Genomic DNA, 18,557 nt, shown 5'->3' on the forward strand with positions numbered 1-18,557 from the left:
CTGAATTTTAGTTTTTTTTTTCCTAATAGTATGTTTGGGATAACAATAGGTACTTATGTAGTAGATGTCCACTGGCTTTGCTTAACTCTGTTTCTGCTCTGTTCAACTTTCTTCTTCCTACCAATGGTCTTTCTAAAGAGAAAATATGATCCTAAGTTTCCTTATTTAAAATTATTCAGTACCTTTCCAATTCTTCCAGGATAAGAGCTATCATACAATAATTTAGACTTAGCCAAGCTTACTTCATCTCTTATTCACCTTATTTATCTCTTGACTAGTTAATGTTCATGGATTGTTTATGCTTTAAGGATAAGAATAATAATGGAATAGGGGCTGGGAGCTCAGTGGTAGAGCACTTGCCTTGCATGCTTGAGGCCCTGGGTTCGATTCCTCAGCACCACATAAGCAAAAAGCCGGAAGTGGCGCTGTGGCTCAAGTGGTAGAGCGCTAGGCTTGAGCTGAAGAGCTGAGGGACAGCGCCCAGACCCAGAGTTCAGGCCCACGACTGGACTCCCCCCCCCCAAAATAAAGAAGAAGAATGGAATAAATATTTGTAAGCAATTTGTTACACTGATTTTTTTTCATTTTCAAATACAGACCTAGTATACAGCATTTTAAAGCTTTTAGTATACAATTTCATCAGCTTTCATTAAATTTACTCCTGCTATTGTAAATGGAATTTTTTCTTTATTTTTTGATTATTTATTGACAGTTTACAGAAACATAATTGATAAATATATATTGTTTTGTATCTTCCAACTTGCTAAAATAATTTATCTCTAATAGTTTGTGAATGGATTCTTATTTTCTATACACATTATCATGTCATCTTCATGTATTTACCTTTTTCTTTCCAATCTGGATGTCTTTTGCCCTAGAACTTCTTCTACAATGTTAAGTAGAATTGGCAAGTAGACATTTTATCTTGTTTCTGTTCTAGGAAAAAATATTCTGTCTTCTAACCACTAAGAATGATATTAAATGTAGATTTTTAATACTTTCTTCTATTAGATTGAGGGAGTTTCTTTCTGTTAGCAGTTTGTTGAGTTTTAACCAGGAAAGGATGCTAGGTTTTGTCAGATTTTTTTTTCCTATGCCTATTCAAATAATTAAAACACTTTTTAGTTTTTATGTTTTTGGTATGGCATACAATATTAATTGATTTTCAGATGTAAATCAATCATATACTCCTTGAAAAACAAAATCTACTTGGTCATGGTATATAACTTGTTTTAAATGGTGCTAGATTTGGCTTGATACTATTTCACTGAGGATGAAGTTTTTGTCAGTCATGGGGTTTGAACTCAAGGCCTGAGTGCTGGTCCCTGAGCTTTTAGTTCAAAGCTAGCACTATATCTCTTGGAGTCACTGAGCCATGTCTGAATTTCTGGTGGTTAACTGGAGTTAAGAGTCTCACAGATTTTCCTGCCTAGGCTGGCTTCAAACTTTGATCCTCAGATTTCAGCCTCCTGATTAGCTAGGATTACAGGCATTGACACCCAGCAAATTTTTTAATCAATTCTTTTTCCTACTCCTTAATAGTAAGTAAAGTACAGTGTATGCAAGAACTCTTAGTTAATAATTATAGTTGAGGAATCACTGAGTGCTAATGATAATATATACACACACACATGCGCGCGCACACGCACACACACACACACATATATACTAACATTCAGTGAATTATATTTTGCTGAAGCATTTGTTTAAATCATATACTACAGAACAGTATAAAGGATATTATCTAACTAGTGGAATTAGTCAAAAAAAATCACCCTTAATTGGCTTTATTCTCTAATTTTAACATATCAAGGATGGTGGAGACAAAATTATATACTAGAGTTGCATGCCTCTTTTGAGATACCTGTTTCCTCTTAAGGCACAGTTTCAGAATAGAGCTTTATTAAAACACACACACACACACACACACACACACACACACACACAAATCAAGAATAAGGGAAGAATTAAAGTACTTGGTAGAATATCTTAACAAACATTAACATGCAATTCAAATCCTCTGGAAGAACTTAAAAATACTCCCAACTTCCTCATGTTTTTCCCTCTATCTCTTAGAGGAAGCCATATTTAAGAGTTTTTCTTTTTCCATAATTTCCCTGAAACTCCCACTTCCCCATATCCACTTTTACTTTTTAGTAGTAAATTGCACTTATTGCTTACAGACAAAATCTTAACTATGTGTATTAAATTTGATACTTATTTCAAATAAGCTTAACTAGCTGCAATTTCTAAGCTGATAAATGACACATAAAATCTGTTTATCAATTTCTCTTGAGAAATAAGAGTTGGTAAAAATGTCCCTCCACTTTACAAGTGGCTAGTGGAGACTAGCGATTTCTTTCTTCCAAAATAACATATACCTTTAGATTGCCAGTTTTTGACTACTTATGATAAAGACTTGACCTCTGTTGGTGTTGGAATTTGTGGTTTTAATGTTGTCTTTTCCAATGTAAATTTGTCTTTCTCAGATTCCTCCCAAATTTGCAACTTTTTCTACCTATTATATTGAATATCATAACAGAAATTCTGATAACCCACTAAGAAACCCATCAGAACTGTCAAGAAGCAAGACTGAACAGGCACCATTGGCTCGCACCTGTACTTCTAGCTGAGATCTAAGGATTGTGGTTCAAAGTCAGCCCTGGCAGGAAAGGCTGTGAAACTCAGCACTCAGGCCCAGAGTTCAAGCCCCATGACTAAAAATAAAAAAGAAGAAGAAGCAGCAAGATTGTAGCCTTTTGGACAAGATAAACAATAAAAATCACTGCAGAGATTCTTATCAGTTAGGAAAGGGAAAATTTCACTCAACTGGTTACAGAAACTTGGGATATGTACGAAACTTGGGATATGTACAAAACTTGTACAAGTATGTACATCTTGCTGGGATGGAAATCCCAGCTCTGCAAGAGGGTAAAAGGGGCAAAGTGGTAGTCCATGAGTGCCCTTGTTCCTGGGAAAAGAGAGATTAAACAATACTGGTCTCTTAGAAGAAGCCTTAGGGGATTCACAGAGAAAAATACTTCAGTAACACCAAGTGCATCTATGAGAAAGAATTGCAGGATCAATATTACATTGTATATAACACATCTCAAATCATGAAATGAGAGTGCTGTTACTTTGGAAAATGCCTTATCTAAAGTTGTACAAAATTTTGACTGGGGAAATTTTTTTTTACCTACTTTAGTCTGTTTTTTTGTTCTATTCTTGAAACCTTTACTTGTATTTCTCAATGACCTCAATTATTTTAGAGAGATACCAGGACAATTTTGTATTTAATATTTGCTACAATTTTCTTTCCAAACACAAGAACCCCCCGCCTCCTCAAAACAAAGAAATTTCATTAAAGGGCCAACTAGAAAAACAAGACTAGAAGCCAGGCACTAGTGGCTCATGCCTGTAATCCTAGCTACTCAGGAGGCTGAGATCTGAGGATCGCAGTTCAAAGCCAGCCCGGGCAGGAAAGTCTGTGAGACTCTTATCTCCAATTAACTATCAGAAAACCAGAAGTGGCTCAAGTGGTAGAGTGATTGCCTTGAGCTGAAGAGCTCAGGGACAGCACTCAGGCCCAGAGTTTAAGCCCCACGACTGACAAAAAAGAAAAAAAGAAAAGAAAAAAGAAAAGAATTGAAAACTCCAAAGTTGCTTTAACAATATATGTACATGCTTGAACTTTTAGAAATCTAAAAGTGAAAACTGGCTGCCCAATGTCATTATATTCTTATTATTGTTCAATTATATCGTATTTTCCAACCTGTTATTAAAGCAGATCTCCTTAGTAACAGTATTTAGTGGTTACACTAATATGTCAGATGGAATTCAATAATTTAGATCAGAACATATTATACATCTATAAAACCAACTAAGAAAATACAGAAGTCAATTACATTTTTTTATTTGCTTGTGTTCCTACTCAGTTATTAATATATGTGTATGTAAAGAAAACAGCATATAGGATTAAATACTTATGATTTTGAACAGCTAAATATAAAAGGCTTAGATTTCTAGCCTGTAGTAAACCCTCAATCAATGTTGGCTTTAATTTTTATAATTGTAATGTTTTCTCCCAAGTGGTTCTTTATAATGCCTTGTCTTTTAAAACTCTCAAAGTCAGAATAATGGCTCCTCCCTTCCTTCTGTATATGTAGAATGTATCTTGTCAAATTCTGTTTCTACACAAGTAGCGCTAAAATAGTTCTTGAATATCTATGATTTTCTATACTGTTCATATTTGTTTTGAAAACACTAAAATAGCAAATTCCGTTGGCTGCAAACAGTATCCAGAACAAATGTGTTAATAAGTTATGCTTTACCCCACCTTTTCTGTCCTAGGTCATGTATCTGCCAACCAGGGCCAACCATTATCTAACAAGAATCTAGAAATCGGAACTTCAAATTGTTCTTATGAAACTAAAGGTAAAGATTCATGTAGAAGACTTCTTAAAGGTTTCTCTGTAGAACAGAATTAGTTATGTCTTTAATTAAATAAGGGGTAATTAGAAAGTTGAACCTACTCAAATGGAAATTCTACATGGCACACTCAAAACTTTATACAGTATGGGATAATTGTGAGAAAGGACAGCATGGGAAACAGGAGCCAGGAATTTAGAGACGAACACTTTAATAAACAGGCTGATTAAAAACATGTAAAAGTGGGCTGGGAAGGTGGCTCAGTGGTAGAGCGCTTGCCTTGCATGCATGAGGCCCTGGGTTCAATTCCTCAGCACCACATAAGCAAAAAGCAAAAAGCTGGAAGTGGCGCTGTGGCTCAAGTGGTAGAGCGCTAGGCTTGAGCTGAAGAGCTGAGGGACAGCGCCCAGGCCCAGAGTTCAGGCCCCATGACTGGACCCCCCCCCCCAAAAAAAAAAAACATGTAAAAGTGTAATATCTGAGTTGCTATACACTGGCAGAAAGTTCCTCCTATGTCTGGCCTCAGGCCCTCCTGCTGTTGGAAATTTACTCTCTCCCCTGAACCCCCCTTTCCCTGGGAAAAGAATATACATAGGAACAAAAATGTGAAAGCAGAAAGCAGAACAAAATTATTGATAAAGGCCAAAAACCTCTGGGAAAAGAAAAACCCTGCTCCTTCTCCATCCTTGCCAAAAAGCAGAACATCTCTCCCTCAGTCAAGTTTACCAAGCTAGCAGCTTTGCAGAAGGCTACTGACAGCCTTGAGGCTTATCACCAGCTGCACTGAGTTGCTGTATTAGTCAGGAGTTTGTAATGTTTTCATTACAAACTGTAATAGCATCAATAGCATTGATAGTATTAGTCATGCTGACCTAGTCAAGATTATGTTTTGCCTATGCTCCTGTGACTCAAGGCTATGTTTTTGCTATGTTTTGCTTCTGTAACCTTGCTTGCTTGCCTCAATAACACCAATTAAAGACCATCAGCAAGTGGTCCCACTATGGGTAGCCTATTACAAATTATTACGTATGATATTTACCATAAAGAACAAATAATTTAAAGGTCATATAACTATAACCAATGAAAATCTGCCAAACCTCCCTTGCATGGCTCATCTATGTAACTTTATGTAACCTACCCTGAGCTCAAGGCCATTCTCCTACTTTCCCCGGTAGGAAGCCATCCCTGTGGGGTGATAATAAAGTTCCTAGCTCCTTTAACTTAGTGTCTTGGAGTCTCTTTTGGATCCGAGATATTATAAAAGAATCTTAACTTTCACACTCCTGCATAAGCTGCAACATTAATAAAGGGAAAAAGAGAGTAGCTATCTTTTTGATCTTGTCTGTTTGACCAAATAATGAGTGTATTTTGGGAACTGAACAAGGATAGCCTAAAGAAAAAAAAAGTCTTCTTATAAAACTGTCCTGAAAAAAATGACTACTCTAGCATGAAAAGTATTTACAAATGAAAATATCTACCTGAAGGCTTGACACCTATTTTTAAAGGAATATCTGGAAAAGCCATCTTTTGTTTAGAGGTATGTTCAAACATCCATGTCACAATTACCCAAAGTTAATGGCCCCACCAACAGGAATATCTCTGGGGCTGAACTGGAAAAACAAGTGTAGTCGGGTACTAGTGACTCACTCCTATAATCCTAGTTACTCAGGAGGCTGAGATCTGAGGATTGAGGCTCCAAAGAAGATAAAATATGGTATTCTCTTAACTCCAATTGGCCAGAAATGGAGGCACGGCTCAAGTGGTTGAACACCCTGGGCTCAAGCTCCATTGGCAACATACACACACACACACAAACACCCTGGGCTCAAGCTCCATTGCCGACACACACACACACACACACCCTGGGCTCAAGCTCCATTGCCGACACACACACACACAAACACCCTGGGCTCAAGCTCCATTGCCGACACACACACACACAAACACCCTGGGCACACACACACACACACACACACACACACCCTGGGCTCAAGCTCCATTGCCGACACACACACACACACACACCCTGGGCTCAAGCTCCATTGCCGACACACACACACACACACACACCCTGGGCTCAAGCTCCATTGCCGACACACACACACACACACACCCTGGGCTCAAGCTCCATTGCCGACACACACACACACACACACACCCTGGGCTCAAGCTCCATTGCCGACACACACACACACAAACACCCTGGGCACACACACACACACACACACACACACACACACACACCCTGGGCTCAAGCTCCATTGCGGACACACACACACACACACACACACACACACACACACACACACACGCTACAGAGTAACAGAAAAAGAAAAATTAACAGGTGTCTATGAGAGGGGAGCACCTATTCTAAGGTAAATTTTCATCAAAGCCCACTCTACTTTTTCACCACAAATGCTCATTACACTTGCCATCAGGCCTGCCTGCACCCATTGGCTGTATACACTACCTTTGTATCTTTACTAACTTAACATTCTTGCTCTTTACCTCAATGTGTCTTAAAATTATTTTTTTTAGTCACTTTTCACACTCACTACTCAAGAGCCAGATGGAGACCGCCTCCTTGGAGTATCAGACTCCAATCGTCAACTCCGCAAGCACCAGCATCGTCAGTTCTGCTAACAATCCGGCAGCCACATTGGGCGTGAACCTCCTGCTGCGCATGCGCCAGAATCCTTTGGACGAGCGTCTTAGGTTCTTTCCCGGGCTCCCTTCCCAGACTTCCGTTCGAACTTCCCGGCCGTGTGTGAATCCGCCAATCACGAACGTTTCTCCCAAGACACGCCCCCCCTCCTCCGCCCCCTTCGGAACCCGGTGGCGAGTGCACGCTACCCCCGCCCCTCCTTACGCACGCTGCGCGCGGACGTCGGTCCGTGGTGCGGCCGTCCCCGGGCGCCGGCTCCCGCCCGGGCCACTTCCGCGGGCCGTTGGGCTGCGGGCTGGAGTCCCGCCCTCCGCCCCCACCCTCTCCGAACCGCCCTGGCAGCGGACACCCATGTGTGGGTTCGGTCTCCTGCGGGTCCCGCCGCTGCTGTTCCTGCTGCACCGGCTCGGGACCGGAAACACCTTGCTCTGCCTCCAAGCCCAGACCATGAACCCGGGGGGCAGCGGCGGGGCGGGGTGCGCCCCGTCGGCGGAGGGACGCCGCCCTCGGTGTCTTCGGCTGTCCAGCGTGCCCGGAGCGGACCCGCAGCGCGGCAACGACCTGCTGCTGCTGGCGGCGGCGGGGGAGGGACCGGAGCCGCGGGGCCTCCCCGTGGACCTGGCCGCCGAGGAGCCGCCGCGGCCGCCGCCGCCGCCGGCGCCCCAGCATCACGTCCTTTATTTCCCTGGGGATGTGCAGGTAACCCGGGGCCTGCCAGGGCGCCGGGTCCCTCTAGCTGCTCGGGCTCGATGCCTGCCCCCGCGGGGCACACCCCACGCGGCGCCCCGCAGCCCCCGCACCGCCCCTTCCACTCCCGGACCCGGCCCTTCTCCATGGAAGATGTCAAAGGGTTCTTGCCTGGGAAGAGCCATCTATCAAACCGGGCGTGTAGGGTGTGCGTGTGTGTGCGTGCGTGCGTGCGTGTGGTGGCCGGGTACCGAGAGATGGCTTCTAGCCCCGTACACAGAGCGTTCCCCAAACTCTGACAGTAATTTTAAAATTAAAAAAAACTCAACCGTGGTATGGTATTCTCAGTAACCCTAAAAAGCAGTGGTGCTGATGGCCGTGATTGCTAACCATGCCCGTGTGTGATGCCCACACAATCTTGTATCGTGTAAATAGCTGCAGGTGTATTATTAATAGCTGCAGGCAGATTATGATTATGTTGTCCTGGAGGCTGGGTTTTCATCGACAACTTAGATGTTAGCCGTCAAGCACGAGATCATCTAACGTAATTAAAAATTCAGGAATAGTGACAATCCGGTTTCTCTGGTACGAGTTGTATTCCAAGTGCTCAGTCACTAAAATGGTGCGTGTGAACACTCTTTATGTGGACAGCGTCTCTTGGAACATTCCTGTCCTCACAGGAAGTTATGTGAGACAGGTAAAGCCAACTGGTCCCGCCGTCTGCGGTCTCTTAGGCTTTTCAATATCTTTACCTTGTCACACCTTGTTTTCTTGTCACACCTTGTTTTCTGTCTTTTGTCTCAGGCTTTTATCATTTCTATTAGTAATTTGATAGCTGAAGGCATAGTTCTTATTCATTTCATAAGCTGCATGAAAATACCTCTGGTTATGTTGTTGTGGAAACTGGATTTTTAATGTAAAACTTGGCATGAGCCATTACACATGGGACACCATCAGAATTAAAGTGAAAATGAACATTCCCCTTTCTTTGTCATACTAGTTGTATGTCCAGTGATTCGTTACCAAGATGCTGAGTATTACTGTTTTACCCCGTTCCAGCTTCTTGGTATTGTTCAGGTATGTCAGGCACACTTCACCTTCAAAGCTTCCTGCAGTCTTCCTGTGGACCTCGCTCTGTGTATTGCCTCCCCTCATTCAGTCTTCTTAAGACCTTCCCTTTCAGTGAGGACTTTTCACACCAATCTATTCAATGATTATCCGTGTGCACAGTCTATCAACATTTCTCCCCCACCCCCACACACACATTTTTATTAGCACATACTAATTGCACAGGGGTTTCATTGTGCTTTTTCCATACATGTATATAATATGCCTCGATCATATTCACCTGCAACTTTTATCCATTTTGTCTGTTACTTTTCAGTTGGGGTTTTGTCTGTTTTCTATACCTAAATTGTAAGCACATGTCTATTCACTGATCTATCTGCCATGCTGGGTGACTAGCATGTTCAAAGTGTTTAGTAGACAATTTGCATAAATGAATCCATGTAAGTTGCTTTAAACAGTACAGTTAAGTGTTTGACACGTCGGTCACATGTTGGCTATTTTTAAAATGATTTCAGGCTCAGATTTCCTCATTTAGGTCTTTGTAATTCTTTTGAGCACATTAAGTCTAAACAGAACTTGCCGCATCTTGACATAGACTTAATATTTGGTATTAATCAAAGCTGGTTGTCCAAATAATTTTAAATCCTTTTTCATTACTTTCCTGATAGTCCTTTTGTGCTCATTTTCCCATGTGTAGCTTTTTTAAAAAAAATTCTGTACATTTTCCTTTATCATTTGAATGAAAATAGAGGTGATAGTTAATCATACGCATTTAGGTAACTTACATTCTAGTGTACCATCAGATTTTGGAGGGTGTATGAGAATGTATGTTTAAGTCTGTTGCTTTTGAATTCTGAGTTAACTTGAAATCTTGGGATATAAAACTATCTTCTTTCCTTTCCTTTCCTTTCCTCTTTTTTTTTCTTTCCTTTCTTTTTCTTTTGGTTCAAGTCCTGGAGCTTGAACTTGGAACCTGGGTGCTGTCTCTGACTCTTTTTGCTCAAGGCTAAATTGAAGATAACAGTCTCGTGGATATTTCCTGCCCAGACTGACTTCATGGTGTCCTGAGTAATTAGGATTATAGATAGGCAGGAGCCACAGGAGCCCAGCTCAGAGCTCTGTCTGTCTGTCTGTCTATCTGTCTCTCTCTCTCTCTCTCTTTAAAGCTACAATTGATGAATTTTGAGAGGTGTTAGATTTATAAAACCACTATCACTGTGGTGTTTTAAAGCATCTCCATCATTCTGATATGTATTTTTTGCCCCTTTTAATCAACTCCCTCTTCTTAGACCCATGCAACCACTGACCTACTTTCATTCACAATAGTTTTGCCTTTTCTAGAGTTTCACTAATCTGGAACTATGTAGTCTTTTGTGTCAGACCTTTTTTTTTTTTTTTTTTTTTAACGTAGCATTCTTTTGAAATTTATCCGTACACAGCTAGTTTCTTTTTATTATCAAGTAATATCCTATGTATGGATATATAGTTTGTTACTCTGTTCAGTGATTCATACTATTGAGTCATTTTAAAGAGAAAAGTTATATAGTTATATAGTTGATCCTGTCCTGTGCTTTATCAGGCAGTCTGGTCATTGTGTTGGCCACCTAGTTTAAAGCTTTATAATGAATGTTTCCGGGTCCTTGTAGATACACCAAGTTTTCCTAAAAGTCCTCTAGCCCTTACTTTAATAGCAATATGTAGTATGGGATGGGCCTGTAGATCATCAAACAACTGAGATAAACGATATTCTCTTGTCTCCTGCTTTGCCAGAATGGGAAACCACAGGCCTACCCCAACAATGATAGTAAGTGCATCATTTCCAGACAGGATGAAAACTTTACAAAAAAAAAAAAAGCTCTTTTTTTGTAGATTGCACATAAGGAGTAGTCTAAGTTGCAGACTCTGTGTATGTATGCTGGGACTAGGGCTTGAACTCAGATGATTTTCCTATCTTTTTATCTTTGAATATAGATGCCACCAGTATCCAAGTTTATTATGTTTTTAATAGGCAAGTGTGCATATTGCTAAAATTCAATGTTTGAAGATTGTACATTGAAAAGTTTTTTACCCATTGTCTCATCTATTTCCCTTTACAAACACTATCAGTTGCCCCCCTCTAAATATGTGTATGTTTATGTGTATATATACACACATACAGTATTCCCTCAGAGATACTCTATGCATGTGAGGTTTCTAGAAAAACATAAATGGTAGCTTACCAACTTTCGTTATTCCTCTTTCTCCCACACTCTATTCAGTCCATCAGCCAATCTGAGGAGGTAGGTTGACACAGTTATATTCAGAAATCAGACTACTACTCAGCTCCTTCACTTCCACTGCTATTCTGATCTAAACCACCTCTTATGGAGATATTTCAGTGTCTCCGTGCTAAAGCTTTTGCTCTTTTCCATGTAGGACTAGTCATTTCAAAATTTAGATTGAATCAACCTCTGCTCCAAACCCTGTCAGAGCAAAAACGAAAGTTTTTGAGTTGTCATACCACGTTTGCTCAGCACCTCCCTTCCCCAGTAATTTTGCCATCTTTTGTCATCAACTTGTTCCAGTTTACTCTGCTAGTCACATGGGTCTCATTGCTGGCTCTTGGTTATATCCAGTATGCTTCTATCTGAGGGCCTTTTGTAATGACTTCTGCTTAAAATATCCACATGGCTTACTTCCTCAGTTTGTTTAGGGTCACCTTATTTGGAAAAACCTTTCCTGACCATTTTGTGTTTAACATTAATTTTCTACCTCTCAAAGCCTTGTGCTCCTTTTCCTTGTACTACTATTTGATATGTCTTGTACTGTCCAGTATGGCAGCCACTAATCACGGTGGCCATTGACTACTTGAAATGTTTTTTATTCTAGTCAAAGAATAATTTTTTTTTTTTTTTTTGTCGGTCATGGGGCCTGAACTCAGCTCAAGGCTAGCGCTCTACCACTTGAGCCATAGCACACTACTTCTGGCTTTTTCTGCTTATGTGGTGCTGAGGAATTGAATCCAGGGCCTCATGCATGCAAAGCAAGCACTCTACCATTGAGCCACCTTCCCAGCCCAAGGACTAAATTTTATATATTTAGTTTTAGCTAATTTAAATTAAAAAAATTTATACTCAGTTACTGGGAAAGTTTTAAGTATACTTGGAATGGTCTGGCATGTGAATACATTTTTTCAACTATAAAATTTTATGAAATCTAAATTCAGATCAAGTATTTCTGGTGAAAGGTTCGCATCCAAATTGAGATGTGCTATGGGTGTGAAATGCACAGTACATTCCAGACTTAGTAAGAAAAGGATGTAATAATTTCCCAGTAATTATTTATACTGGCAGCATATTGAAATAATTTTAGAGGAATGTAAAACAGTAAACTATATTGTTAAAATTTAATTTTACCTTATTAACATTTTATAGTTTAATAAAGCTACTAGAATTTTTTATTTTTTATTTTTTGCCAGTCCTGATGCTGGAACTCAAGGCCTGGGTACTGTCCCTAAGCTTCTTTTGCTCAAAGCTAGCACTCTACCACTTGAGCCATAGCACCACTTCCAGCTTTTTCTGTTTATGTGGTACTGAGGAATCGAACCCATGGCTTCATAAATGCTAGGCAAACACTCTACCACTAAGCCACATCCCCAGCCCACTACTAGAAATGTTTATATATGTGACTCACATATTTCTGATGGAAAGAAGTATTCTACACTTACTTTTAGAGTTATTTAGTTTAATTCTGCAATAGAACGGGTCACGTTGGCAAGGACTTAATCCATTTTGTTTCTTGCCCAAGCAATAGGTAGCCAATCAATTTTAAGGAGTAAAGGTATAAATATGAATGAGTTTCTTTTAAAAGCCACTATGAATAAAAATTTAAAGGAAAACAAAATTTTTATATAGGCTGTAAAACATATTAACATGTATCAAATGTCTTGAAAATAAGATCTATATACAAAAAAAAGCCAAAGATATGGAGGGAAAGAACAAAATCCTGATGACTAATAAATGTATGAACAAATTGCTAATTTTTAGTAAATCCAATTTGGATGAGTTATCCTGTGTCAGTGAAACTCAAGAATAAGGAAAGAAGGCAACTTTGTAGTCTATTATCACCAATTTTAATTATTTTTCACCTAATTTTTCTATATCTTGGAATTTACTTTTAATGTAATCACAGACAGGCACAAGGATTTTTCTGTAATTTCACTGTGGCTTCATTTCTAACACCACACAGTCTGACCTAAGCTATAAACACAGAAAAAGAAATCAGCAGTCAGGTTGTTAACCCTAGAGAGGGAAAGGTACAAGACTGCAGGTCACTAAAAGCAAAATATTCTTAAAATTTGTCTTAAAGGGGCTGAGAAGTTGGCTCAGTGGTAGACCGTTTGCCTCTCATGCATGAGGCCCTGGGTCCGATTCCTTAACACACATAAGCAGAAAAAAGCCGAAGTGGCACTGTGGGTCAAGTGGTAGAGCGCTAGCCTTGAGCTGAAGAGCTGAGGGACAGTGCCCAAGCCCAGAGTTCAGGCCCCATGACTGACAAAAAAAAAAAAAAAAAAAATTGTCTTAAAGTTTGTGTAATGAACTGAATTTTACTTTCAATTTTATTTTTACTGGTGTTTTAGAAAACTTGCTTTATGTTATTGATATGTTAATTAAAATATTTTAAACATGTACACATATATTGTATATATATCATCCATTTAAATGACATACAAATTCTTAATATTCAGTGTGTTTTATTACTTTCTCTTAATGGGTTTGAGGCTTAAAATGCAGACGGTTTTGTTCAAAATCTTAAAACTGGAAGGCAGTGAGATTATTAGTTTTCATTTCTGGTATATTAGCTATTAGCTATGTAGTAGCTTCTCTCCACAATAAAAATGGGGAACTATTTTTTGGAAATAATTTTATGTAAATATATTTTTCATGCTTATTTCCTCTTCCTTGCCTTTCAGAATTACCATGAGATTATGACTCGCCATCCTGAGAATTATCAATGGGAAAACTGGAGTCTAGAAAACGTTGCCACCATTTTAGCTCATCGGTTCCCCAATAGTTATATTTGGGTGATAAAGTGCTCCCGGATGCATTTGCACAAATTCAGCTGTTATGACAACTTTGTGAAAAGCAACATGTTTGGTGCCCCAGAACATAATACTGACTTTGGAGCTTTTAAGCACCTTTATATGTTGTTAGTTAATGCTTTTAACTTAAGTCAGAATGGTTTGTTGAAGAATGTGAATGTTTGGAATAAGGACTCCAAAGCATCTGACTATAGATCAAATTCTTCTAGTAATGGTTGCCAGGTAGAAAAAGAGAGGACCTGTAAAAGATCTGATGAGTCAACCACAAGTGATGGTGAATATCCACCATCACTAAAAGGTACGTCTTTTACTTTGATTGGATTCAGTAAAGGTTGTGTTGTTTTGAATCAGTTGCTTTTTGAATTAAAAGAAGCCAAGAAAGACAAGAACATAGATGCTTTCATCAAAAGCATAAAAACAATGTATTGGTTGGATGGTGGTCATTCTGGAGGAAGCAATACTTGGGTTACATATCCAGAAGTCTTGAAAGAATTTGCACAAACAGGAATTATTGTTCACACCCATGTAACACCTTACCAAGTACGTGATCCAATGAGATCATGGATTGGAAAAGAGCATAAGAAATTTGTTCAGATACTGGGAGACTTTGGTATGCAGGTTACTAGCCAGATTCATTTTGCAAAGGAAGCTCCTTCCATAGAGAATCACTTCAGGGTTCATGAAGTATTTTAAGACTACAAGTATATTAATGTACTTGTTCGATGGAAGAGCATGAGCACTTTGAATGTTATAAATTCATATAATGAAATATGTGATGTAATTTTTGGGGTGGGAAAAGCACACATTCCTAAAATATGACTGTAATGTGTATTCCTTGTTAATGTGAGCAGTTTTAAAACTTTGGGCTAGGTTAGGATTAGTTAATTTGAGATCTATAAGGATGGTTTGTGATAATTCTGTGAGAAATATGACCCCCTTAAAAATGAAAAAAATTAACAATATAGTCTTGAAAGGACAACTAAAGTTGTTGGAAATAATTGACATATTGAGTAACATTCTAATTTTGATGACTTAACAGTATTTAACTACTTTGACATTCATGGATCTATTCTTGATGTGTTACCAAGTATTGTTTTTTCCTAGTTGAAGTATTTTATTTACAAATGTCCAAGAACATGCAGTAGTATAAGGTTGGTTTAAAAACCTAACACTTAAGTACTGTGGCTTAATTTTTGTCAGTTGTTAATTGATCGTTCTTGGGTTTCTTGAAACTTGGCCATAAGCCAGTTTAAAAAAAATTAGTTGGACTATAATTATATAGGGTGAATAAAAACATACTCAGAGCTATGCTGCTGTCTTTGTAAGAGGCCAACATAGGTAAAATAAATACATACTGATTTGTTAGTGCTCTACTGAAAAGGAGACCATTCCACAGACGTAAAACAGTTTCTTTAGAAGCATGATCTTTGTCTGCCAAAAGAAAATAGCTCTCTTTGGCCAAAATGCAAAGTGACATTGCTATAAGAAAAGTTACAAAAGCAAAGTTTGGAGAGACAAATGATTTCATGTTGGCTCAAAAACTGAATTTGTTTAACGCTGCTACATAATTTGGGTGAAGTTTCCTTCTGCCCATTTTTTTCTTGACCTAGATAAGTACATTTTGAGAAACCAAGATCTAATGGATTCCAACCAACCTTGAAACATAACTATAGGATTATAAAAAGTGATCAGTTACTTTTTTGCTTAATTAATAATAATCTTGAAGGTCATGAAATAAGCAGGGAAGTAATGTGCTGCTTTAAGACTGAAAAAATAAGATTAATGTCTTAAGACCAAGAGAAACTAAATTTGTAAAACAATACAGAAAGTGCAAATTTCTTGGTTTCTTCCCAGAATTATATTTTGATGACTATAAACACATTCCAAATATTCATAGTTATGATAAAGGATCCTTTCAGACCAGATGCTTAAAAATAATTCTATAAAACTACAAGAGTATCTAAACTTTTAAAGGCAAAGCAATTGTCTATCACTCCATTTTATTCATATACCTGCTCTTTTGACACCAAAAATTCCTATTGCAAAAACCACTCACTTTGATATTTAGCACTATGATCAGGTAGCTTTTGTTAAACAAATTGTTTAATACTAGTTCGTTAAATTCCCATGTATCTAATATAAAATAGCTGAGTTACTGAATGGTCAAAGGACAGAGGAAGAAAAGGTTGTGATTTTCACAGGACTAATTGAAATATTAAGGTAGGACTTGTAATAGAATTCACTTGAAAAATCTGAAATATTTGTAAAAATCTGATGTTCAGCTATCCAGTCATATGAATGCATTTTTCACTTGTTACAAATTGAATAGATACTAATTAACTGGGCCCCTAAATGTCATCACAGTAAGACAGTTACTGGAAAGTAAAAGTATTTTTCATAACGAACCTATGTTCTGAGTCCATCCATATTCAAATGTTTTCTGTTTAATAGTTTAGATTGGTCCTATTTCCACATTTGTTTGTTAACGTAAATGTTATTGTGTCCTCTTGACTGTGCCTTTTAAATTGAGAAAATTAGTCCTACAAATAATGTGAAAATTGTTACCACCACAGCATGAATGTATAATTAAAAGTCTACAGAAGTGTGTTTGAATGTCTTTTATCTTAGCATTGTTCATTCAGACTATTATTTGAAAGGAGACTCTTCCTCTCATCCTTGCTTTCTAAGTTTGTTTTCATTAACTTCCATGTCTTTCAAATGAACAACTTTGAAAACCTTTACTATAAAAACATGTCAAGAAGAGCTACTCTGTTTCATTTAAGAGCCTTTTAAACAAGAAACACTTTATATAATTTTTTAATTTCTACTTATACTTCATTAGGGATAAAATATAACTAGACCTCCTTGGTGACTCAGGCTCCCTTTTACAAAGGTACAGTCACACCAGTTAATAAAGAAAGGCAGTCACTTAGGATGCTCACTTTAGTGTCCACTTATTTAAGATATCCAAAGTAGTCACTACAGTACAGTTCCAACTCTACACTGCCTGCCAAGTTCCTGTATTTTTCTACCCTGGTCAGATCCTTAGATTGTTTTTTGACAACTTTTATAGGTGAAAGTTACTAGTTTCTTGTCAAATGTTCACATAGCCGCTTCAAAAGGATGACAGAAACAAAAGGCTGTTCACTTTTTTCCCCTTGTTTTGATATTGCATCAAAGTAAGTATTGAATAGAACTCCAGTGTATTCATGTAACAAGACAAACACTGTTAATATTCATGAAAAGCTAACAATGAAGAACTGAAACATGGCTCTAGTGGCATATTGCCTGCCAGTGTGAGGCCTTAATATACTTTAAAATGTAAAATATTTTTAAAACAGACCTTTAGCTATCCAGTTATGTGAAAGCTTAAATTTTAATTTATAAGTTGAGTGGATATTAAGAATTCACTGGGTCCCTAAGAGTGCTATCACATCACAGACTGAAAAGTAAAAATGTTTATTTTCTAAATGAAAACGTTCTAAAGTTAATGCATATTCAAATGTTTTAATAGTTCCGATTGGTCAGTCCTGTTTCCCATATTTGTTTAAAAATGTTAATGTAAATGTTGGTACTGAAAAAAAAACTCAGATTAAAAATGAAAAGCTAACAACTACACTATTTTTAAAGTGTATTGAAGAGGATAATATGACCAAAAATTCAAGTAATTCAAAACTGCAGTTTTGTCTTCCTACCTAGTGATTCAGACACTTCTCATCAGCAACACCATCAGTGGTTTGTGTAGCCTTACAAAACTGTATGTAAATAAGTTTTCAGAGCATACTTTGATTTTAAGCAAATAGCAGTGCATAAGCTTCAAGCTTTTTATGGAATTGCAGTGGACAAGTTTTATGCCAGTACATACACTTCTTCCTCATTCTTGGCTAGTTTTTGTATTCCCATGTACTCATTCATTTTATTTTGAATCTTTGTCTATATATTAGGAAAGAAAAACCCTCCTGTATCTATTCAGAAGGGAAAGTAAATCACTAATACAGGCATCACTGTAAATCCAATTTCCATCACAATCATCTCAATCTGGGTTAATTATATTATGGAAGATTTCTTTCAGCAACAAAAGTGATTAAAAAGATTTTGAATCGGTGAGACGTGCAGTTAGTAATATTCGCTTGCCTTTAGCACAGAAACAAAAGATTAAAGCATTTTAATCTTAAGATAGACCTTAACATAATTAAGAATTATGACCAGGAAAATAATTTTAAAACTTCCCAAAAGATTCATGTCTAGCTTTCTAAATAGAATATCCCAAGAGAATCTACCTCAAATATCTTAGTAAAGGAATATAATGAAATAGAATTACTAGCACCAGTCATCAACTATGTGTATACCTTTAACTATATACGTGTACTTTTTTGTAGCAACCCTGTGATATATGAATTGTGTTTTAAGGAAAACATGCTTCATAAGTTGTTTAATTTACTTACGACCTAGTTTGATTCCCACTAGCCAAATGAAAATCTTCGGTGGACCAATTCTGTTTTACTTCCAAGTTTTCTACATGATTTTTAGATTTATACTTTGCACTGTTTTTCTTACTGGTTAAGGAAAAAAAAACCAAGTTTATTAAAGCTTACTATAAACACTATGCAAAGAAAAAGGGTATTGTCT

At 37.9% G+C, this 18,557-nt stretch overlaps 2 protein-coding genes across 2 annotated transcripts in view; one reads left to right on the top strand and one right to left on the bottom strand.

The window, feature by feature from the left end:
- Positions 1-7,080, bottom strand: part of Ftcdnl1 (formiminotransferase cyclodeaminase N-terminal like) — an 82,706-nt gene extending 75,626 nt beyond the window's left edge. The window contains exon 1 of the mRNA XM_069995847.1: positions 6,984-7,080. The gene's annotated coding sequence lies outside the window, so the exon portion shown is untranslated. The remainder of the gene's footprint in view (positions 1-6,983) is intronic.
- Positions 7,081-7,410: 330 nt separating this feature from the next.
- On the top strand, positions 7,411-16,541 carry CUNH2orf69 (chromosome unknown C2orf69 homolog). The gene is made up of 2 exons (XM_069995748.1): positions 7,411-7,792; positions 13,800-16,541. Exons 1-2 carry the CDS (start codon positions 7,445-7,447, stop codon positions 14,619-14,621), a joined length of 1,170 nt encoding a protein of 389 aa, XP_069851849.1. The 5' UTR covers positions 7,411-7,444; the 3' UTR covers positions 14,622-16,541.
- Positions 16,542-18,557: the final 2,016 nt, after the last annotated feature.

This window comes from Dipodomys merriami, unplaced genomic scaffold, assembly GCF_024711535.1.
Source record: "Dipodomys merriami isolate MVZ:Mamm:240054 unplaced genomic scaffold, mDipMer1.0.p SCAF_49, whole genome shotgun sequence".
NCBI lineage: Eukaryota > Metazoa > Chordata > Mammalia > Rodentia > Heteromyidae > Dipodomys > Dipodomys merriami.

Coding starts and splice junctions, on each gene's coding strand:
- CUNH2orf69 (XM_069995748.1), top strand. CDS start 7,445: ATGTGTGGGTTCGGTCTCCTGCGGGTCCCGCCGCTGCTGTTCCTGCTG. Junction 7,793..13,799: donor ATTTCCCTGGGGATGTGCAG/GTAACCCGGGGC, acceptor CTTGCCTTTCAG/AATTACCATGAGATTATGAC.